Source organism: Rhipicephalus microplus, chromosome X, assembly GCF_043290135.1.
Source record: "Rhipicephalus microplus isolate Deutch F79 chromosome X, USDA_Rmic, whole genome shotgun sequence".
In the NCBI taxonomy this organism is placed as follows: Eukaryota; Metazoa; Arthropoda; class Arachnida; order Ixodida; family Ixodidae; genus Rhipicephalus; species Rhipicephalus microplus.
In genome coordinates, this window is record NC_134710.1 from 79,291,713 (window position 1) to 79,317,075 (window position 25,363).

General features: G+C 44.9%; 1 protein-coding gene across 1 annotated transcript in view; it reads right to left on the bottom strand.

The window, feature by feature from the left end:
• LOC119176005 (uncharacterized) overlaps window positions 1-25,363 on the bottom strand; it is a gene marked incomplete in the record, with an annotated part of 80,019 nt that overhangs the window by 37,058 nt on the left and 17,598 nt on the right. Inside the window, 5 exon segments of the mRNA XM_075876368.1 lie at window positions 907-984; window positions 10,899-11,012; window positions 13,647-13,886; window positions 15,673-15,903; window positions 25,048-25,143. Coding sequence (XP_075732483.1) covers window positions 907-984; window positions 10,899-11,012; window positions 13,647-13,886; window positions 15,673-15,903; window positions 25,048-25,143 — 759 coding nt within the window.

Sequence of the window (25,363 nt, forward strand, 5' to 3'; positions counted from 1 at the left end):
ATAAGCTGTCGAATACTTTTGATAAAGACGAAAAAAACTAGCCTAGCAACGAATTTTGTTAAGTCAACCTACAAACGAACCCATCCTACTCATTACCTCCGCGCGGTAAACTTTAGACATTGAAACACATAGCTTTGGCTCGGTCCCCTGGTCCAACTTTTATCTGGACACGGCTGATTCCAGAATTGATAAGAATCGATGAATTTAGAAGGGCAACTACATAAAAGCGGTAAGTTCAACAGTTCCTTCATGGCGATATACATGTCTATTGTGAAGATCAGATCTTCAGCAAAGATCAAGTAATTGGGCAGCAATAAAAGACGCCTGTCACCGTTCTTTCTGACAATCTCGATTTTAATTTTTTAATGTTAAAGTTTCACTGGAATGGCGAAGCAGTTATTGCGATAGCAACAAACTGAAATAAGGAAGTAGCTTTAGCAGCTGAATCTCTTGGTATTCAACCTGGCTTAACTCAATAAACGAAAGCGTAAGGAAACGTGACTACTGCAGCCCTGCTGTCTATTACTTATCACAAACCGATCGGTGAGAATAGCGTGCATGAAGGTATGAGACGGCGACTGGTGCCTGTCGATGTGAACTGCGCTCGGCTGAGCAAACTGCCGAGTTCCTGCCAAAGCCACCCAGTAACCCCTCAACCCTACCACTCGCGGGCTTTCGGCACGAGGCCCACGTGTTTGCTCTCCGCTTGGGCCTCGATCATCGGCACACACACGTTTTTGCTCCCAAATAAAACAGGCAGGACGATGTTACAGATTTAGACTCTATACGGGACTTCATGGTGGCGCGAACGCCGACCGCAAAAAGAAAAAAGTGAGGGAAGTGTGAATAAATGCTATGGTAATTAAAAAAACAACATTCGGCTAATCAGGAGGAGCTAGCTCTCACCTTGGGTTTTGGGGCGTTTTCATAAGCCCAAGCTTCTGCCACTGCGTCCACTGGCTCGTCCTCTGCTTCATCAGCTTTCTGCAAAGTAGAGTCAAAATAATACTCAGCCACATATTCCCCAACCCTAGCAATATAGGGCTATTACAACGGCAGAATTTGTATACACTGAATATGACATACAGAAAATAAAACAAAACAAAACGTTGGGCACACCCTTGACAAGAAATCACGAGTAATATGCTTTTTAGGGAAAGCTTAGAAAAGAGAACGACGTACATGTCACAGTTCAAAACCTCACCAAGTTTCAATGCCAAGTTACAGATAATATGAGAAGTTTCTATCAGACAAACGCAGTGATGTTTCGTCGAATTACCTGCAAAGCCGCATTGCCGACACGCGGCGACTCATTAGCAGGTACCAACAATCTCACTACACTATTTGTTATGAACTTAGCATCCTTATGTTGTTTTCTAAAACAAAAGCCTAACCAGCCATAAACCTGTACACCTCTGACATAGGCAAGACGGCTGACTTCTTTTAAAGTGAAAAACAAAGGATCGTTTACAACGTGTTTTTCACTTTTATCATTCATGATTTTAACTTCCTGATGACCCTCTTACTCAGACAATTGGTGCAGTGGTTGTCCGATCAACATTAATGGTCAACTATACAGCATTGTTCAAATCGCGATATCGACAAGTTGAGAGATCGTTGCCCTACGAGGCTTCTTTGATTACATTAGCCAACAGGAAGTGAATACGTAAGCAGTAAACAAGTGAAATGTAGCTTCATGGTCTTTGTTAAGCGACTATTAGTTCCAAGTCCTATGACTTATTAGGTAGTCCCAGAGAGGTGAGAAGTGCACCAACATAACATCGAGTTTTATTGGCTGCAGGGATATCATGACATCTCCGGGGAAATACTCGCCGATGCTGCTCGAAATGCACATGTGTTTGTAGTGTCATTATCGAAAATGGATGCAACCCAGCCCATTAACAAGCGAGCACACTATTTGACCTAGCAAACGTGGTGTGCGCTTCATTTTTTTATTCATCATTTGCTTTCGCTGAAATATGTGCAACCATGCGCCTGGCAGAATGACAAAAAAAAAAGCCATTGCACACATTTTAGCATGTTGCACACGTCTGGACATTGTATTCACCGACTGTTAGGAATGAAATTTGAAGGCAACTTACTACACATGTTCAATTACTTGTAATAAATTACATTCTCGATAGTTTTACAAATGACTTTCTCTTATCTCTAAGTAACGCTTAGTGCAATCGATAACACGTTTAACTCATATGAAAATTCCGATTACTGTAAAAATTCAAAGAAAAACTATATAATCAGTCATTAAAAAATGAAATGCCAGCTGTGGTGCTTCGTCAAAAAATTTGTAGAGTGTAACTTTCCCGTGCGTTCTAATTATGAGACTATAACAGCGAAATAAAAAAAAAGGTTTTGAGATAGCAGTCTAAACGGACTTTCCTTTCTAGCTTCTATACCGACCGTCACGCTATGGGCATGCTCCACAGATTTACCGCGCGTACATCGGCGAATGTCACTCATTCCGGCTAGAACCTCCCGTAAATCGGTTAGTCGAGGTTGGCGTAGTGATCAGTCGGAGAAGCGCTCAATAAATGAAAACTCATTTAATGCGAAGCATTTATTAGCGCACTTCGTCGACTTCAAGCACGTCCGTCCGCCTGTCTGTCCTTCTGTCCATCCGTCTGTCTGCCTGTCTGTCCGTCTGTCCATCTGTCCATCCGTCCGTCTGTCCATTGATGATTGATATGTGGGGTTTAACGTCCCAAAACCACTATTTGATTATGAGAGACGCCGTAGTGGAGGGCTCCGGAAATTTAGACCACCTGGGGTTCTTTAACATGCACCCAAATCTGAGCACACGGGCCTACAACATTTCCGCCTCCACCGGAAATGCAGCCGCCGCAGCCGGGATTTGAACCCGCAACCTGCGGGTCAGCAGCCGAGTGTCCATCTGTCCGTCTGTCCATCCGCCCGTCTGCCCGCCCGTCCGTCCGCCCGTCTGCCCGCCCGTCTGTCCGTCCATCTGTCTGTCTGTCCGTCTGGCCGGCAGTCTGTCTGTCTGTCCGTCTGGCCGGCCGTCTGTCTGTCTGTCCGTCTGGCCGGCCGTCTGTCTGTCCGTCTGGCCGGCCGTCTGTCCGTCCGTCTGTCTGGCCGGCCGTCTGTTCGTCCGTCTGTCTGTCTGTGCGTCCGTCCGTCTGTCCATCTGTCCGGCCGTCCACCCGTCCGCCCATCTGTGCGTCCGTCCGTCTGTGCGTCCGTCCGTCTGTGCGTCCGTCCGGCCGGCCGGCCGTTCGTCTGGCCGTCTGTCCATCCGTCCATCCGTCTGTGTCTGTCTGTCCGTCTGTCCGTCCGTTTGCCTGTCTGTCTGTCCGGCCGTCCGTCTGTCTGTCCGGCCGTCCGTCTGTCCTGCCGTCCGGCCGTCTGTCTTTCTCTGTCCGGCCGTCCGGCCGTCTGTCTGTCCGTCTGTCCGTCTGTCTGTCCATCTGTCCGTCTGTTCATCTACCTGTCCGTCCGTATATCCGTCCGTCTGTCTAGGACTTAGCTCTCCTGGCCATTTATACAATGGTATCGATGCCAAAATTAGAATGGCATAACTTGACTCCATGACGAGCATAACTGGCTAGTCATAAGAGCAAAATCATGTATGTTATGAATGTCATGATTTACATTTTATGGTCTTTCTGCTTTTCCGGTGGTTTCGTTCACATATATGGCAAAACTGGTATGGTATGACATGACTGCATAGCGAACATAACTGACAGACTAACGTGGAAATCATATGACATGCATGTCATAACTACACGCCACGTTCATGGTGCGCTCGTGGTCGTTTCGCTTTCATATATACAAAATTTGGTATTACGGGACGTGAATGGATGACGAAGGTATATGACTGGTGCAAACATTAGAATCATGAGATCACTGTCATGTAAGAACATTACTACATGCCACGCTCATGATGCGCTTGCGGCCGTTTCTATAGCTTCACATATACCATATTTCATGCTGTACATCATAATGTACATCACATATGCAGACGTTTGCTGATGTTTTACCATGATCAACGTCCACTTTCTCATCAATTTACCGACAGGTGATTCTTTTATTCCTGTAATGCTGCTTTCGCGGCACTATCGATTTGGGAAAGCTTTTCAGGAAAAAGTATCCAACCAGCTTAATCCCACGAAATCGCAAACGCAAAAACAAATGGTCTTATCGTACATGCCACTAGAGTGCAATTAGCGAATAACTTATCGTAGCGCTACAATTAGCTTTTCAAAATCCCCCCATACATTTTGATTGATTGATATGTGGGGTTTAACGTCCCAAAACCACTATGTTTATGAGAGACGCCGTAGTGGAGGGCTCCGGAAATTTAGACCACCTGGGGTTCTTTAACGTGCACCCAAATCTGAGCACATGAGCCTACAACATTTCCGCCTCCATCGGAAATGCAGCCGCCGCAGCCGGGATTCGAACCCGCGCCCTGCGGGCCAGCAGCCGAGTACCTTAGCCACTAGACCACCGCGGCGGGGCCCCATACATTTTCAATGGATACACTAAGTGTCTCGGGAAAAAAATCCAGCCTGCCAATTAAAACTGATCATGCTGCACAGCATAAGGACGTTGTCAGCAATAATTGCCTGAAGTGCAATTAGCGAAAAATCGGGCATTGCTCAGTAATATGTTTTTCAAGAACGCACCCCTTAGCGTTACGCCCAGCGCTTCTCCTTGGGGTCGGCATTACCGCACTAGTCGATGTCCCATGTTGATGGACATGCGTAACAGGGACGATATTCATCATAATAGCGATGCAGCTATAGCGACCGCCCCGTCATCATAAAGCAATGATTATGAGGGGGCCCGTCTACGTAGTGTAATGATAAAAATGAGGGGGCGCGTTGCCGTACGTTTGTAATCATTTTAGGCGCCACCGCCTAGCCGTTCTGGTGGCGCAGTGGGGTGACACGCAGTCGGGTATGCGGTCGTGTCGTTACGCAGGTCGTCAGTTCGAATTCCCATTTTCGATTGTTTTACTTGTTTTCCTTTTTTTTTTCAAGGTAATACTGCGAAAAAATCAAGGCGCTGTCGGTGGCGATTGTTAGAGAACCCTACCATATGTATTTCGTGGCGCAGTGTCGTTGGTGTTCAACTTCGGTGCAAATTGCGCTCTTTTTTATTTCCATCTCTCAGTATTGTTTCAAGTATTGTTACTCATTTTTAACTGACATGCGTGTTCATTCATCGGGGATATAACTATCAACTTTTTTTAGGTCCAACGTGGAAGGAAGACCTTTCCTGATGATTTCCGATTGATACTGTGCTGGGCAAGAAGATTCCATTGTATGCGGACAAATTAACTTCATTATCGAATTGAACAACCACCCTCGGTGGGGTTTCCATTCCTTTGCATTCGTACCATAGCTCCAACGAATAATTTGTTACACATCATGTGATTTTTCCAAATCAATCTATACCGCGTATTTTTCGTGTCGCTGTATAAAGGCGACATATGGGCCGATGCCAAACCTTGTGCAGGTCAACACAGAATGTTTTCCTACCCTGAGGACTGTGTAGTTAGACAGTAGGTTTCAGTAAGTACCAAAACCACAATTCATAAAACTTCAACACATGGAGCTCCGACTTCAGGCCTACTTCGCCTGAAATCAAACACAGACTTATTGATGTGATCGAATCTGCTCCTTCAAACAAGGTATCTGCACGTGACTTTCGTCTCATTAATCTGTGCTATCGCTATGCAAATTTAGAGACATTCGAGCTCTCTACGGTGCAGTAGATACTCGCACCGTAGTGTGCTCTCTGTAGCTGTCTTCCCATCCTGGAACGACACTTGTCCTGCAGGCGCGAAACGTGTTGCGTATCGTTTTCGGCGATTAAAATGCGAGTGCGCCGAAGTCATGGGCGTGACCGGTCGTCCAGATGCTTCAATTTGCAAGTGCTGGCTGGTGCGGCTGCGGGCTTGGGTAAACCGCAAGGTGTGACTGCGTCAAAGAAACGAATAGTACGCAAGAATGAACGTACATCAAGCAGCGTCGATGTATCGACGCTGCTTGATACACGATGAGGGAAGGTAGCCAGCTTGACCATAGTCACCTCGTGCAGCAGTGAAGAAAAAACAAATAATTTTTCCAATCCCTCAAGTAAGAGCACAAACAGCAGCTATATGTCGAGGCCTGTCACTGTAGGCAGCGCTGTTAAAACGGGCCACCTCATAATTACACCATTACGGCGCTGTATTAATTGTCTCAATGCGGTATAGTATCTGTGCACGCACTTTTAATGGCGCTGGAAACTCGCTACACTTGCACTACTGCAGTGCATTTTGAAGGGGGGGGGGGGGGGGTTGAGCTGTGACCAGGGCTCTACAGCAGCTGCCACGTCACGAGCCGGGTCCGTCAGCGAGAACCTCGACTCAGCCGATCTTCTAGGTTCTCGCTGGCCAGCGGCTCCTCCCAACGTTCCACTGTAGGATGCTGCCTTTGAAATAGACAACATTACTCGAAACAATATTGAAAGCAGAAAAGAAAGAGAAACGTTCATTTGGTCAGTGCGACTCGAACTGAAGTCGCACACCAACAACGTACCCACTGCGCCTCGAAAAATCAACGCGGTAGGGCTAACAACCGGCACAAACAGCGAAGTGATTTTCTTGCAAAAAAGTGAAATTACGACTCCCAGAAAGCATAACGCCAATATTGACGCATTACTATAACCAAATATAAAAACAACAGACCGGGATTTGATCTGACGCCCTGCGGCACGACCCCATACATAACTGCGTGTCACCCCTTGCGCCACCAGAACAGCTAGGTGGTGGCTTCTAAAACGACTACAAATTTACGGTAACACCTCCCTCCCCCCCATTTTTACTATTACACTACCGTGACGCCCCCCCCCTCTCCCCACGGGCCACACTGTAGTCATTGTTTTACGGTGACGGGGCCCGTCACCATTAGCTGCATCGCTATTAAGACGGCTCCGTCACTGTTAATCTCACTCCTTTGACGAGCCCCTAACGACAGTATAGGTGACCGGTAAAATGGGCAATCGCAGGGAACTGTCGGATACAACGGCTTCCGGTTCAACGCACCGCACAAGTCAGCAGCGGCATGCGCGCATTTTTGTACTGCTCTGTTGAAAAAAGCACCTCGCCGTGCAATGTCAGCGCTTTATTTTTTTCCAACCGCGACTGACGATGACAAGTTACGAAAGTCGTGAACGGTCTGGAAACTTTTTTGTTGCACTAAAATGATCTGCAATGCTTTTATGCTGCTCGGGGATGCTAACAAATCGGCCAGCAGATCAGTCGATACACAAAACAGTTTTTCTTGTATGATACGCTACTGCAGATAAAACGTCACCTTTTTAAAGATCTCAGGGGATGGATATGACTGTAGCAGTGTGCTAAGAGTTCTCTTCGGGATCGCTGCTTCGGCCGACATCGTCAGTCGATCGGCATGAAGCGCAACACTTATTGAGCGCGTTGAGATATATTTTTTTCCTAGTCATTTGCGCGCTATAAGACGCATTCCTTAGTCAAAGTCAGATGCTTATTTGAACGCTGATCTTGTTCAAGCTGCAAGGCACGGCGGCACATAAACAATACAGTAAGACAGACGGCGCCGAATAATCGAAATCCTGCGCTTGTTTAACGCACTTCTTCCTTTGGGTGCCGTCCTGGCACACAGTTTGACCAAGATAAATGCAAATGAACTCTTCCAGAGCTTCGTGTAAACTTACTTTTGAATGAAGCTTTCGCGTTTTTTTTTTTTGTCATATATAGGTGCAATGGCCAACGCTAATCTCGTATGGCAGGTAGATTTCGCCCGCTCGTTCCCATAATATCTTTGCTAGGTGCGCCTGCGCGACGAGTTATTTCTCAATATAATATTCGCAGCAAATTCATGCGTAAGTTTTTTATTTAGTGTGGAATACACACGTACCTGTGATAAAATGGTTTTCGCGCACTCTGGCTTCAAAGTTCCGTACTCAAAGGCTACCTGTCACTGTGGCTGTCTTGACAATCACGGCCCACCTCGTTTTTGTCTTCATTACATGGAAATTGATACCTGCATTTGCCTTGCACGCTTGAGTTGGAGCAGCGAACGGCTGAACAGACCAGGTTTATCAGGACGAAGATAAACGGGCGACCGAACGCGCGAATCCCGAATAATCTGAGGCTTGCGGCGAAGTGGTTTTCCGTCGTCCACCAATATCTAATATTGGTGGGCGCTGCGGATTGGGTTGGCCGTTTGATGCCGTTTGAGATATCGGCAGTGCTGCCAACTCTGCAGAAATTTTCTTGATTGATTCGTGGGGTTTAACGTCCCAAAACCACTATATGAGAGACGCCGTAGTGGAGGGCTCCGGAAATTTAGACCACCTGGGGTTCATTAACGTGCACCCAAATCTGAGTACACGGGCCTACAACATTTCCGCCTCCATCGGAAACACAGCCGCCGCCACAGCCGGGATGTGATCCCGCGACCTGTGGGTCAGCAGCCGAGTACCTTAGCCACTAGACCACCATGGCGGGGCTGCAGAAATTTCCTTAATACTAGGGAAATTGTAGTTGTATTTAGGAGAAAATGGAAATTGTCAACATCTAGGGAACTTTCTTGCTTCCACGTGAAGCAAGCAGACCGACGGAGGCATATAGAGTTTCAAACAATATTACTTGTATGTAACTCTATGGACGGAGGGACATCTAGCCCACAACCTCTTTTTTCTTCCTTTTTCCACCTATTCTCTTTTACACCCCCTCTACACTCACCCAAAAGTGCTGTGTCATGCCCAGTAGTGGTGTCGAGGGGTGCAAGGGGCGGATGGGGCTGGTCACCGTCCCCAACGCTGTGTCGGCGCTCTCCTCTCCCCCTCTTCTTTGCGGTTCATTTTGTGAAGTCCGTGTTCGACGTCGAATGAATCTCGGTTTAAACCGAAGAAAAGGTGCTCTCACTCGAGCCCGCTAAGTGTATATATATATATATATATATATATATATATATATATATATATATATATATATATATATATATATATATATATATATATATATATATACACCTTTTCACCAACCTGCCATTTTCTCGCCGGCGTTATTTTTTTCTTTGGTTTGTTGTTTTTTATCGGTTTCCCTTTTTTGTGAACGCTGCCACGTTGCTAGTGAGCTGGCTCGTAGAGCCATGTGATTCCGCCAAGGTTACCAAAGTTTCTGTGAAAAGCGCAGCCAGAACAGTAGGCTGCATGTATGTGGTTATTTGCACAGCTGAAAAAAAAAGGTGAAAAAAAAGTGCCTGGTGGAGGAATGCAAGAATATATTTGGAACGAATATACGGCAGTCAACATTTATAATAAACATATCTTTTCGTTACCATCCAGCAGGTTGCGAGGGATGAGCTGCCACACGGCATAATATGCTTTCATGGTTAAAACTGTTTTTCGTCGCAATATCCTGCATCAGATATCATGACAAAGATGTAGAGTGGCGTTGTTGAAGACTCTGTTTATACATTAAGTAAGGGTGCATCGCTTCATGTTTTATATGAACACCACCAAGCATTTTCTGCGGGAGAGTTGCAAAATAACAGAATTGATAAATTTTTGAAATTTAGCTCACCGGAATATTTCACGTACTGTGCTTTATATACTCGGCCTGGTTGTTATAATATTATTATTTATAATAATAATAATATTATCAACATTATTATTTAGTAGTAGTAGTAGTAGTAGTAGTAGTAGTAGTAGTAGTAGTAGTAGTAGTAGTAGTAGTAGCTTTGTAACTTGCATGCTAATACAAGTGCACTGTATTGTAATGTAACTTTTCTGTGATTTGCATTGAACAGCTAGAAGTGTTTCGAAGTATTATTTTGATAATTTATTCCTTCTTCAACCTTTATGCAATGCCTTTTTCTTGGTCATTTGTACAAAATACTGCGATCAGGTCCACCCTGAATGTGATGACCACTTACCTTGGTGATTTCGTGGGATAAAATGTTGTTTAAAGCTTTTTCAATTTCTACTGCGACATTTTTTCACCTTCAACATGGTGGTTTTAGTGAATATTTTCAAACGAATACACTAATATATTACCAAAGTGAACTTGGAAGTTGTATTCCACAGCAGAAACACATATTAGTCTTGAAAAAGCTGCTTTTCATGAAAATCTAGAGAACTCTAAGGAATTTTTTCACTCCAGAGAGGGAAAAAGTGGCTCCACAGGTTGGCAGCACTGGATATCGGTAAGAGCGGACAAACAGGCAAATGTACAGACAGACAGACAGACAGACAAACAGGCAAATGTACAGACAGACCAAAATTTTTCCGTCGAAGGTCCCCAAGATAGACTATCGTCTTTAAAAACCGCTCACGCTCGGCACCAAGCTCGTCGCGATGCGCCAACGCGCGCTAATCTCCCACGCGTATTTCGCCCCGCGGATAGGGGCGGGGGTGTTACGTGCTTGGGCGCGCGCGGGGAGAATCGTGTGCCAAGGCCTTTCAATGTAGCGATTGTGTTAGTTGCCTGGGCCACAAAAGTCACTTCGCTTGCTGCACAGGCCCCGTTTTCGAAAAGAGCGCACTTTTCAAACACGGCGAAGTAACAACTGGGACACTCGTTAGTTAGCACTCATATCTGTACCTGTGATTCTGTTTCGCGCGTCCTCTTGTTTGAACAGCGCATTAGGCGTCGAGCTCTAAGCGTTGTTAGCTCTCGTCCTGTGTGTGTTGTTTTTGTGCGACATTTGTGCGTGAGCAGCACGCTGCATGTTTCGATCTGAGAACCATTCTCGGCACGTACTTTCCTAGTTGTTGCTATCGCATTCATTGCAACGCCCTTGCGACGAAACCAACTTTTTTGTTTCATTTCGCTTTCCCATGCGCTACATTTATCAAATTTCACAAAATGAAGTGAAAAGACTCACACCACTACGAAGGCGGTTGAAGGCCCTTATTACACCTGAAAATAAACCATGTTCTCTGCTCAAAGCATCATTTCCGGGCTTCGGTATTTGTTTCTGGGATGGGATTCTCGGCACCTTGGGAATAAAAGGAAACGAAGCATATTTTAGCTGGCTGGGAATTTGAAGAGCAGTGTTTTATGCTTCCTACATTGTAAATATTTCTCAACTGAGAGGTTAGTCCAAAATGCTATATCTAGCAATCCAATAAATAGTGGCAGATATATCATGCATTGAAATTGCAATATCAATGTATTAGGCAAACGCAGAAAAAAAGCTTAACGTTATCGGCCTTTATATTGCATTGAACATTCGCTAAATAAATCAATGCACATAGTGCTACGTGTGCACATAAAATCATAATTCGGTGACTGCGAACATTTTCTGTTACAACTCTGGCAAGAAGCATGCAGTAAAAGCTGGAACACGGAATTGATTGTTGCTTCAACGCGTCTCCGGAAGTGGGATTAAAGCATGTCAGACCCAGTGCACGCACGAGGAAAGTGCACAAGCAGTGACCAGCCACCTCAGCTCGTTGAATCTGTGTATACGCCACTCACAAGATAAAATACACGGGCCGCCAATAAGCTCTGCTGGTAAACTTGAACGCTTACCACTCACATTTATACAAAATGCTTTCAATTTTGCGTGAGCGACGTTGCCAATACCTACGAGAAGCTGCAATTTATTGGCAAATTAGCACTGCTTTCTTTCGAGCAGTCACATATACGCTTCAGCTGCCCATTCACACTTTCAAGCACTACCTCATCGCCGTGCTGTTACGCTATCATCAGCGCATGCGCAGTTGATGCGTTCTATAAACACGAAGATCATTTGTTGGTTGTTTGATTGATTTGTTTGTGTGGTTTAACGTCTTGAGACGACAAGCTAGAAAGACGCCGTACTGGAATACTCCGGATAATTTCGACAACCTTCGTATTTTTATCAGGCATTGTTGTAAACGAAAAACTTGAAATTTTACTTTTTCAAGAACGAAAAAGCGTAGTGGTAAAAGGTAGGCATGTGAGAACAGTTTATTTGCTTTCGATCGAGGTATAAAGTTGGTTTTATTTCGTAAGCAATTATATGGACAGTGTCGGTTGAGTTTTGTCGTTGGCGTCACCGTCATGTCTCGTATATAATGCACAAACAAAAAAATCGGAAGAAAAATTTCATAGCGCTTATACCAAGAAATCGAACTAGCAACTTCTCCCTCCGCAGCACTCTTCATTAGACATGTCGACCCCGCCCCATACATATAAAGGTGGTCTATTTGAATACATCATTTACCGTTCGCCGTATGAAGATCTCAATGAAACTCTAGAGTTTTCCATCACGCAACGCTCTTACATTTTCTTTCGATTTGAAAAGTGTCCTTGAGACCCGCACGAAAAAGTGGATCCTCTCTGTTTCCACTCATGATTTGGAATGAAACAAACAAACAAAAACACCATGCACACCTTGAGCAAAAAGCCGCCGTGTGGCAGTTTAAAAGAAACAAAAAATATTCAAGCGCGTCGGGTTCTGCATTGTCGGCACTTGTTGCGCATTGCTCAAACGAAGGTGTAACAACTGCGACAGTTGTTAGTTCACGCTGGTCCCGTGTGTACCTGTGCTTCCTTTCGAGTGTCATTTGCGCTCCGGCCTCACGCTGCAACTATCGAGCTATTTGTCGTTCTTCAGGGGACGTGGCGATTCCTTCCCATCACGTTCACGGTTTCGCACTGGCGGTGAACCTTTTTGATTTATCGCACCACGTGGTGTAAAAGGCATCTAAATGCAGCCTGAAAGGAATACTTCCTCAACTTCGGGACATTTTTGTCATATTTACAAATTTGACTTGTTTGAAAATATTTACACTCAAATACACCTTATGTAGAGTAAGTATTTCTTACAAGGAAAACATGCGGAACAGAACGTTTTGGCAAAATGTCTGCAGACGTATATGGCAAAAAAATTGGACTATTACTCCTGAAATTCAAACACCTCAAGCAAATACATTCGCTTATTGCGTAAGCCTATAATTTAGAATCGAAACCAGAAAAGACACGCTCAGAGTTAATTTTTCAACAAACGTCACTCAGACGACATTACGCGAAATTCAGAAAGCTCCCACTTGAGCAAACTTTTTTCTCTCCCTGAAATATTCTAGCAAGTTACTGTTTTCAATGCAAGAAATCAGCACAATTCTTTTCGATCGCATTTGAATTCCTCGCACAAATGGCTGGTAATCGCATATGATATTTTTATCTCCCTTCCATTTGGACCAACCGAGTGACCAACCATGCCTGCATCAAACATCTACAGGTCCGGATGCACCGTATAAGCACGAGTAGCTTCATACGCACTCGTCATCCCAACACATATCTACAGCCGACAAAGATATATATATATATATGTTGTTTCGACCACTTCCTTTTAATGACGCGCTTTCAATGCCGAGGCCCGGTTCTCTGACTTAACCAGAGGCGTGTGCCTCATCGGTTGAATTGTGCGAGCAATCACACCGTTCGCCACGCTGATGGTTTCCCGATTAGTTCCCTTCGTGTAAGAAAGCACGTTGAGACAACAGACACTGAAGTTGTCTCGTCAAATTGCTGTTCAGTCGATCGAATGTAGGTGCAGATAAGTAGCTTAACGCTTCAACGACAATGCAGTACGCATTGGCGGCGACGAACATCGATAGTTTCTGCTGCAAGTAACCGTTCTTACCAGCGGTTCCGCAGGAAGCTCAATTCCTTTGTACTGAGCACAGCTTTGGGATTCATGGCAGGCCTTGCACGCCACGCAAGTCCAGTGGCTGCATATCTCGCATTGAGCCGTAGTTGCTGTCTTGTACACGTATGAATAGCCATTACAACCTTTATAACGGCACGTCACAATCATGCCCTCCGCATCTTCATCGGCTTCGTGCTCTTCAGACTTTTCCTTCTCAGACTCCTCATTGCTTTCCTAAAACACAATGAAAGCGCAATGAGAGCACGCTGAAAGCGCTGTACTCAGAACAACAGAACGCACCAAAAACAACAATCAATGTGACAAGGCTTCTTTTTAGACACTTTTGTTTACTATATAGCTAAAGATAGCGGGATTTATGTATTAAGAAAACTAACGCACCCCTTCACTTTGTGGAGGTGTGTGATAAGCGAAGCTGTTTAGCGCACGACACAGAGGCGATGCAGCATTTTCAACAAAGGTAAAAAATCCTTTATTGCATTGATCGGCACAGTGTGGAATGGCTTGTTTCTTCTTTCTACACTGTCGGCGTCTTTAGCGGTCCCTTAAAATGCGGATCGCAAGACGTCCTAAAACCACGTTTGCATTCAATTTTCGCAAATCTGCTATCTTCCTGATACGTACAATTCTCAATGTCGACTTTACATTTTGTCCTGCAGAGGGGTTTCATACTTCTACCTCAAAAGTCCACAAAACCTTCAGAGAAAAACTCTTACATTAGTCTTGCACGTTGGGTACAACGAATTTATATGGTTCAGACATTCAGTTTGTACAAGCATTCGTCGTCCTTGCCAAAATTTTATTCTCGTGCCAGCCAAAGCGTGGCTGACGTGTTTTGCACCGTGCAAACCTTGACTTGTCGAAGTTGTAATAATAATAATAATAATAATAATAATAATAATAATAATAATAATAATAATAATAATAATAATAATAATAATTGATATGTGGGGTTTAACGTCCCAAAACCACCGTATGATTATGAGAGATGCCGTAGTGGAGGGCTCCGCAAACTTCGACCACCTGGGGTTCTTTAACGTGCACCCAAATCTGAGCACACGGGCCTACAACATTTCCGCCTCCATCGAAAATGCAGCCGCCACAGCCGGGATTCAAACCCGCGACCTGCGGGTCAGCAGCCGAGTACCTTAGCCAATAGACCACCGTGGCGGGGCAATAATAATAATAATAATAATAATAATAATAATAATAATAATAATAATAATAATAATAATAATAATAATAATAATAATAATAATAATAATAATGACTTCGGTGCGTGGGAGTCCGGGTCAAACTCCGGCAACACCAGGAAATTTGTTTTATTCGGTTATTTCTGAGAGTTATATGTATACAGTTTCGCTGTTAAATACATTACGACTACGATTGCACACGTCGCTAAAAGGTATGCATCTATTTCGATAACTCCAGATCTACTTCAATTGTTCGTTTTGCGTACCAAAACTGCGATAGGATTACGAGGCACGCCGCGGTGGAGGGCTCCGGCAACATCTTCCAGGTCTTCTGTACAACGGGCCTCTACAGCAATTCGCCTCCACCGAAATGCAACCTCGCCGGCCGTAATCAAACCCGGGGCTTTCAATTTATAAATATAGGTCACACTTCCACTGCTGTAGCATAAATTTAATAGTATCATTGCTACCAACCCTCAGTTTGTTTGTCTCTTCCTTCTTGGCTTGCGCTTTGTTTGCTTAGAGTAAAAATAAGGCTCCAGCTTATGTAATCAGTGGGCGTAATCCAGCAATTATTCTTGGGGAAGATGAGGACAGAGAGCCAGACGGATAATGATTATGCTAATATACAGATGAGAAGCACATAACGAATGCCCACACTAATTCGTGTTACCTTCCCTTTGAAGATATTAATAAATTACAAGCAGCATATACGTTATACTTCAAAACACCAGCACTGTAACACCGCGTACAACGATTTCATATACGTTTTTAAGATGACGAATGGGCGTTAAAGTACTGTTACTGACCACAGGTAACCCCTCCGGCTTGTATACAGGCACTTCAACGTTGTCCTTGTTCTGCTGGTACTCGGTGCAAGTCATAGATTCGTGGAAAGCCGAGCATTTCACGCAGGTGTAGTGGTTACAAACGACGCAACGAAACATGATGTCATCCTTTCCCACGAAGGCACTGCCTCCGCAGTCAGTAACCTTGCAAGTAACAAACACTTCAGAGCTGTCTTCATCAGCCTCAGCAGCCTGCGAAGGAACATGAATAACAACATATGCCTCTGATTATGTGCAACTCGTCGGGTATCCCTCTCCTGTTTGCTTTCACCGTTCATTATGGTTCATTATTACTGGATATTGACAAGGCAGACTTCCAAACCATGATGCGAGAATAAATTTGTCATAACTTGGATAACACAATGCGCAGCATTGTATACCCTCACAATTTGCGCCTGTACATTACTCCGCGTTATAGAATATACTAGATAAACACTTAATACCCTTTTAAAGCATATTCAGTTTGAAATATCCATGTGATAAAAGCGTTCTCCTGATTGGTTCAGACAAAATCTCAGTAAGTGGACTCGTTCGCAATGGTCATGCAATGCGGCAAAAACATTTTGTCTTTATGCTCTTCAAAAATAACATACTGCGTGTATCAGTGCTCCTTCGGCGAATCATGAATGAGGGTTTGGATGACTATTTGACTCTTAATTGGACAAGGCAAGACTTGATAGATTCAGAAACAGACATCTAGCTGACCTTTGAAAGTTGCACCAACAAATTGTTTATTTGTCTATCGCGCACAATAGGGGTCATGTAGCACTTTTATAGCATAGTCACAAAACTCTGTCGGATGTTAGTCGAGGCTCGTAGATTGATTGAAAAACTTCATTCAAAAATAGAGACAAGGGAGTGCCAAGGGTCGGTCCCTAGCCCAGAACTACAGTGGTCGTTGCTGTACGACCAGCCTGATCCAAGAGATCCTTCTGGGTCTCCAGGTCGGTTCGAGCGAGAACGGCCTCCCAGGGCTCAAGCTTGGCCTCGACAAGCTTAGCTTCAACATAAATCCTCGACATACATACAGCAAGCTTGGCCTCGATATATATCCCACATAATGTAGGGAAGACAGCCGCCTCTCACACCATGGGCATTGACCGGCGTTGACCGTTGGGCCACAATGCTTGCCATAGTCCCAAGTGCGGATAGGTGTTTATCTTTCTGTATTTGTGAGCGTCTCCAACTGGGGGCTGTGGAAGCGGAGACGTGTATATTCGTCGTTCACGATGCTTCTGCTCCACAATGTCGTGTGGGCAGTTGTCCTTTGGTATTTTAGTCAAGGCGTCGTCAGCTCGGTTCGCTAGTTCGTGCATACGACCCGTATTTGAGCGAGATGAAAGAACGAATCTCACGGGGTGACACAATCGAAGGTGGACTCAAGCCCTTTGCCGAAAAATTGTCTGTGGTAGGAGGAGTACTACTTATGTGCTGCAAAGTGGTCATACCTAAAGCAATGAGAGGATAAATGCCTCGATGAATCCACGACGGACACCTTGGACTAAATAAATGCAAGGTGAGAGCACGCAGATTAGTATTTTGGCCTGGAATGAGCAGTACTACCGATTCCTTTATTCGGGGGGGGGCTGTACGTACCAGAAGTATGCACACAAACAGCCGAGTTAGCCCCTGCTCATGCAGCAAATTCCGGACAAGCCATGGCACCGAGTGGTAATCGACATTCTTGAGTTCGGTGGAGCCTCCTATGTCATCGTATACGATGCCCACTCAAGTTTACGATGCCCAGCTAAGTGGCACATCAGCCAAAGAAGTCGATGAAATATCTGTTATTTTCTCACGGTACAGCACCCTGGTTCAAGTATGTACTGACAATGGGCCCCAGTTTGGATCACTAGAATTCCGACGAATGCCATAAAATATGACTTACAGCATATCACATTGAGTCCAGAGTTCCCGCGATCAAATGGACTAGCAGAAAGGAGGTCCAGATTGTTAGGCACATCCTAAAGAAGACCAATGACTCCCGCGATGATTTTTGTTGAGTTTTTTAGCCTATAGCTCATCCTCTCTAGAAGATAATCGCTCTTTGGGCGAGCTACTGCAAGGTCGACACCTTCGCATGACCCTGCCCAAATATCAAGAGGATCCCGTAATTCCAGTGAAAAAGCATCGCCAGTCTTCGGAGAGGCAAGGAACTACCACCGCTCGAGAGAAGAACGTCGATGCGCATTCATAATAGAGACTGGTCACCCACAGCCACAGTAAGTGGGCAAGCCCCGCCAAGGTGGTGAAGACCGAGGACTAGTGGATGCTGAGGCGAAACAGGCAACACCTGTTGCGCATACCAAGAAACGATGCCAGCGAGGAACAACACGATGCCGTAACCCCGGGTAACATATTCAATCCGAATGAAAGACAGGACTGCAATACACCAGGAGAGCAAACGCACTGTGACCAAGGCATGGCGAGTTCCACAACTACAATGCAATGGGGCTGACCACGGAGGTGTCAACTCTTCAGGTGAACGAAGGTCTACCGAAAAACGCACGGAACCCCGACGATTACATTACGGCGCCAATTCCCGCCAAGTTTTCTAAACGTGTTTTTTTTTTATATTGGATCAGGAAGAGGATATGTATCAGATTGCAGATTATCAGTGTTTATACGTCAAACTGAGTCTGTTCTTCATGTGCTCCCTTTCCCTCCTTTCATATCGCTCGCTTCAAAAAGGGTGAAAATAAACCACTGGGGCTGATTTTTGTTTTGTTGGTGCAGCTCTAGCCAACATGACTGTTTAAAGACACGATACAATGCACACTACAATGTTTGCCGGCTTTTCGAATAAGTATGATGATGGTATATTTCCACTGCTGTAGAAGGCACCCATCTCCCAAGTCATCGAAGTACTTAACTAAGTGCTCGAGTGGCTCGTCACTTGAATTGCGGATCATAGGATTGGTTATACCATTTTCCCCTGTAATGAAACTTTTTTAATGTTTCTGTCGTAGCAAAAAGCTCTGCCTTAGTTATAGGGGTGCCTATAGCGTCATTTTTTATGCCTACGTAAGAGTGTGTAACATGTTTTGATTCTTTCTTCCGATATATTGCTCCCTAATATTCTAGAGCAATTTGGCGAGATCCTTGGTACGTGCCCGTCAGTGTCCTGAGGGCTTGCGTTGTTGCAGTCTTTGTATTTTCGGGATCGAGCATACTTCTCAGTATGGCCCAAATTTTTGCTGTCAATAGAGTTCACCTTAAGGAATCAGTAAACTGGGCCCACTTTTCCTTTGTAGTTTATGTGCGTATGCATGGGTTTTCCATAGTAAGAATAATTTTCCTTGCTTAACTTGATAAGCCTCTCTGAGGCTCAGTTTTCGTTCTTCCACGCTTTCTGGTGCGGTTAAAAGGAACGGGTACTTGCGATATAACAGCCAATCTGTTACAAACGTGGAAGAAAGTCTGCGTTTGAGTTTGGGAGTGGTGGTGGAGAAGCTTAGGATAAAATGGTCGCTTTGCAGGTTTTCCCAAGTTTTGCCAGCGCCCATCTCGAACATTCAGCTTAAAGGTGAGGTCTGGGCACGTATTGGCACTTACGCTATTCCCTGTCTTAGTAGGAGCGCAGGGCAACGTTTCCAGCTGTAGGTATGAATTTTCTACGACATGAACAAGTAATTGCCTTTGGGTGTATCTTTTTTGTAGTCCCACTTTGTGCGGGGGACATTAAAGTCGCTAACGATGATTAGTTCGTCTTTCCTCTCCAGGTGTCCAATGGCGTGGGTAATTATTGGCGCAGAATCCGTGCCTATACCAAACATAGCAATGCACGTGGCCTGAAATTTACAGTTCGCGAAGTCAGCTACAAATAGCTTTCTCTACTACAAATGATGCCTCATACCCAAGTGACTGCACCATATACCCAAACTTTCAGGTCATTGGCTGATTTGAGCATCGTGGGCTGCAGAGTTACTGGAGCTGCCTCGGGAGGTCACCACGTGCCCGCGATCACCGTGCGAGTAATCAACGCACTTGAAAAAAGGGCTCAATGTCATGACGAGCACCCGACGTAACTTCCTTCCTCCGTGTTATACTTCCCTCCTTAGCTTACAGCGCGCTCGTCGGAACGAGATAGAGAAGAAGGCAATTACAAAGTCCGACGAATCTAACTTTCCTCGTACTTGACGGATTCTAAATATTTTCGCGGTGGCCGATACATGAGACAAATAACCTCACTGAGGTTTTCGATGGTTACTCAAGATAATTGCTTAAGCATAGTTTAAAATTTTTTTCGTAACTTTATTCTATAATAATCGGTATGCTTATCCGTAATCGCAATGAAGTACTAAAATTGTGAAGCCTCAAAACGTCGATATAAACAACCACGTTTATAAGATGACAGTAAGACAGCATTCATGTTAATTTATTACGCAGTTAAAATGTGTTTTTTATGTTGTCAAAAAAATTCCCAGTTATCCGAGTCCCCTCCCCCCCAAATGTGTAATCAAAGGAAAACTAATATACGCAGAATAGTATTTTTGGTAGCATAATGACAAAACTTTTTTTGCCGCATTACGTGACCACGTCGATATACACAACGCAGAGAGCAGATGTTTATGAAATGATAAAAAGATTGCATGCGTGTTAATTCAGTATGCAGTTACAAGTGTTTTATGTTGTCAAAGACAAAGTTTCCCAGTTAAAAAGTTGCGATTTTGTAGACCAGACAGCTCAAATACTAACAAACCAGCCTCTGGATTTACCTGGTCAAGCTGGGAGGATGACGAGAGATTTGAAAGGATCAACCGCCACGCAGCATTATAGGTTGATCCTCCTTATCCATTATAGATTTATACATTATAATTTATCCTCCTGCAGACTTGCTGAAGAAAAGACAGGCGGTGACGCCTACTTCGGACACATACGTTCCCTAGTCTGGTGACGATAAACCAATGCACGCCATTTCATTACACAAGTGTAGATTTTATAATAGCAGTTTGGACTTAATCTGCATGGTATAGGCGTGCCCATGGGACTTCATTAGAGGTTGATTCCGAGACGGAAGCGCATGAAAAGCCTCGCTCCTCTGCTCGGACTCACAATTACAAGCCCGCCTAATACGGCAGGCCGAAGACACCTCAAGGGCCCACTGAATCAGGGCCACTGTCGAGGTCTGATATATGACACGGTACTATATGACATGTTAAGCGACATGGTTTAGGGGCGAAAATAGAAACACGGGAGTAGCACAGCCCCATGTTTTCCATTTCCGGCCCCGTCTCCTATATCACTGGTACCATGTTATATGCTCACTAATGTATATATATATATATATATATATATATATATATATATATATATATATATATATATATATATATATATATATATATATATATATATATATATATATATATATATATATAAGGGAAAGAGGTGTATACCTAAGGGCTCCTTTTTCCGTGTTTTGACACAATATTATGAGATCTAACGGGCAATATTACCAAGGAAAGTATAGGGGAAGTTATTAGAACAAATGTAATGCAAATAAGAAGAAAGAAAAGTGGGTGAAAAAATAACCAGCCGTGACCAGGAATCGAACCTACGACCTTCGAATAAGCATCGAATCCGTTATTCGAAGGTCGTTGGTTCGATTCCTGCTCACGGCTGGTTATTTTTTCACCCACTTTTCTTTCTTCTTTTTCACATTACATTTGTTCTAATGACGTCACTTATATTATATATATATATATATATATATATATATATATATATATATATATATATATATATATATATATATATATATATATTATAAGGGGGTTTATTGACTAAAACCAACTGCCTGGTTTAAGGGGCGTCAGTAACTGTCACGAACTCAGCTAGTCGTCTTTCAGCTGCTCCGACTAGATACTGTCTCTCTCCCTCTTCCCCACTACATTTGCCCCGGTGGTGAAGAGGAACCATCCTGGCGACTTAAGGCGAAGCAAGCACAAGGTGATCGTAGTAAGGTTTTAAGTGGCTGATATGGACTGTCTCGCGACCACGGCATCGTCTGTAGTCGGCAGGTGTCTCTGGTTCGACGACGTAGTTGACCGGTGATGTGCATTGAACCATGCGGTACGGACCAGTTTACTTGGGTGCCAACTTTCGGGAGAGGCCGGGGGACTAGAATGGAATCAAAAGCCATACAAATGAGCCTACGTGGAAGCTGTGAGCAGGCTCAAGTCGTTCTTTTTTGAGACCTTGTGCGACGGACGTAAATGAACGTGCTGATTGGCGGCACTCTTCGGCACACTGAACAAGTTCGGAGGCTGGGCGGTATTCTGAAGCATCCGGGCGGTAAGTATCGTGTCAAGCGTAGAAGAGGGCTCACGTCCGTACAGTAAAAAAAAAAAGGTGAAAAGCCTGTAGTTGCTTTCGCGGCCGTATTATACGCATACGTCATGAAAGGAAGCACCAAGTACCAATTAGAATGATCGAAGGATACGTACATAGAGAGCATATCACCGAGCGTGTGGTTAAAGTGTTCCGTCAAACCGTTTGCCTGTGGGTGATAGCTTGTAGTGGTGCGATGAATAATGTTGCACTCACTGAGAAGCTCCTGGACGACTTGCGATAGACACGCACGCTCACGGTCGCTAAGCAGTTCACGTGGCGCGCCACGGCGAAGGACAAAGCTACCCAAGATGAACAAGGCGACATCACGAGCAGCAGTGGCTGGTAAAGCTTCAGTTTCAGCGTAACGGGTTAGATGGCCAACGGCCACAATAATCCAGGGGTTGCCAGCGGGAGTACAAGGTAGTGGGCCGTAGAGGTCGATGCTGATTCTATCAAATGGCCGAGCTAGAGACGGCAATGGTTGTAATTCGCCAGAGGCATGACAAGTTGTTTTCCGTCACCGACACTCAGCGCAGGAACGTATGTACTTGCGAACGTACGGGTACGTTTCTCGCCAAAAAAATCGCTGGTGAAGCCGGTCGTATGTTTTCAAAACGCCAGCGTAGGAGTTTTGAGGGTCTGCGGGATGTACGCGCACATGTTGGAGCACAAATGGCGAGTTATAACAAGAAGCCATTTCCTACCATCCGGCTGATAGTTGCGACGGTACAACATGGCATCCCGTATCGCATAATGGGGAATTTGCCGACGTAGTGCACGAAGCAGGCGCTGGAGTGGTGTCACCGAAGACGAGGAGAGAAGCGAGGCTATCCAAGGGTCCTTGCGTTGTTACGAAGGCATGTCAGCGGCATGGATGCTGTCGATGGTAGCTTCGGCAAAGGAAACAGGTGCAACGGCTGAAGGAAGGGGCGAACGAGAAAGAGCGTCTGTGTCGGTAAGCTTGTGGCCTGAGCGGTAAGTGACGTGAATATCAAATCCCTGTAAACGTAGCACCCAACGTCCAAGCCGGCCCGAAGGATCCTTCAATGAAGCGAGCCAACAGATTGAATGATGATCTGTAACGACATCAAATGGGCGTCCGTATAAGTACGGACGAAATTTTTGTAATGCCCAAACGATGACCAAGCATTCCTTTTTGGAAACCGAGTGTTTGTGCTCTGCCTTGGGTGAGGGTGCGACTGGCATACGCAACTACATACTCCGAGAATCCAGGCTTGCGTTGAGCAAGGACAGCACAAAGTCCTACGCCACTAGCATCCGTGTGCACCTCGGTTAAAGCAGTAGGGTCGAAGGGGCGTAAAATAGGTGGTGAAGTAAGGAGATAGCGTAATGTTGCGAAATCATCATCGCATGCTGGCGACCAATCAGAGAGGTGTCCATCGCCAGTGATCAGCTGTGTCAGTGGTGCGATTATCGTAGCAAAGTTCTTCACAAAGCGGCGAAAGTATGAGCACAGTCCGACGAAGCTGCGAAGAGCTTTCGCGGTCGTAGGCTTCGGGAACTGAGCGACAGCGCGAAGCTTCTCTGGGTCTGGGAGGACACCATGTTTTGAGACAACGTGGCCAGGTATTGTGAGCTTCCGAGCTCCAAAGTGGCACTTTTTGATGTTTAGTTGAAGGCCTGTGCTCGTGAGGCAGCTCAAGACTTCATTGAGACGATGGAGGTGGCTGTTGAAATCAGGGGAGAAAACAACGACATCATCCAAGTAACATAGGCATGTCTTCCATTTTAGTCCATGCAAGACGCTATCCATCATCCTTTTGAATGTTGCTGGCGCATGACAAAAGCCGAACGGCATTACGAGAAATTCGTGTAGCCCATCGGGCGCCACAAAAGCAGTTTTTGGGCGATCTGATGGTGTCATAGGGACCTGCCAATAACCGGACCGTGGGTCTAGTGATGAGAATAATTCAGCGCCTTACAAGCAGTCCAGGGCATCATCGATGCGCGGCAAAGGGTATCTTTAAGCGTAACATTGTTTAAACGGCGGTAATCGACGCAGAAGCGAATTGAGCCGTCTTTTTTCCTCACAAGTACAACAGTTGAAGACCAGGGACTGCTGCATGGCCGAATGACGCCACGTTGAAGCATGTCGGCCACTTTTTCGGTGATCACATGACGCTCGACAGGAGATACACGGTAGGGACGCTGTCACAGAGATGCTTAAGAGCCGGTGTTAATGTGATGGGCAACAGTGTGCGTTCGGCCTAAGGACCTCTGCTGGCAATCGAACGAGCCGCAAAACTGGCGAAGAAGTTCTAGAAGCTTCTCGCGGTGTGGTTCTTCAAGTTCGCCATCAACTGAAGGGCGAAACAAATGAATGTTTTCGTGAAAAAATGAACGGGTATAGATGGCGTTAGTACAGTAAGCTGCAAATCCCTTTCACCGTCAAGGCCGAAAATGGAGGAAACGTCCTAAGTCTTGGAATGTTCCAATACATTCTCCGCGAAGCAAGGTTGTGGGAGACGGCAAGGGATTTGTGACAAATAAATTGGTAGCGTCCGCCGAAATATCTAGTACAGCAAACGGCAACGCGAGGCTCTTGCCACTTTGGAATGTTTGGGAAGGCGTAAACAACACTGCAGATTTAGACACATCGGCACAAGACAAGACATGAGAATATATATATATATATATATATATATATATATATATATATTGTAGTGGGGAATTCGGAAGGCACTGACTAGTGGGACCATCTCTCTCGGAGTGCGAAACGCGAGTGCGTGCTCGAGCAGTCCAGCGTCTACAGCTCGAGCACACACACGCGCTTCACACTCCGAGAGAGATGGTCCCACTAGTCAGTGCCTTGCGAATTCCTCACTACAATATATATATATATATATATATATATATATATATATATATATATATATATATATATATATATATATATATATATATATATATATATATATATATAGAGAGAGAGAGAGAGAGAGAGAGAGAGAGAAGTCCTTTTTCTACGGTAGACCTTACCAGCTGTACCATTATAGGTGCCACTGCTTCCTCCTGTGATGTCCTTGGGGTCACAGCAGATGTTGACGGAAGAGGTGAGGTGTCCCTTTCGGTCTGCTGTAACAAGGTGGGCACATTAGGAAGTGAAGTCTAACTAGCGAGAACAGATATGCCGCTGTCTTTGCATTTCGACACCGACTTCCATTTGCTCTCATTTAGTACCAGGGGAACAAGGCTTCACAACGCCTTTAAATCAAAGGTGGGTCTATTAGAGTAAAGAAATGCGATCTTACACGTCTCGGCAGTCAGCTATAGCTATGTATTATATCTAATCGTT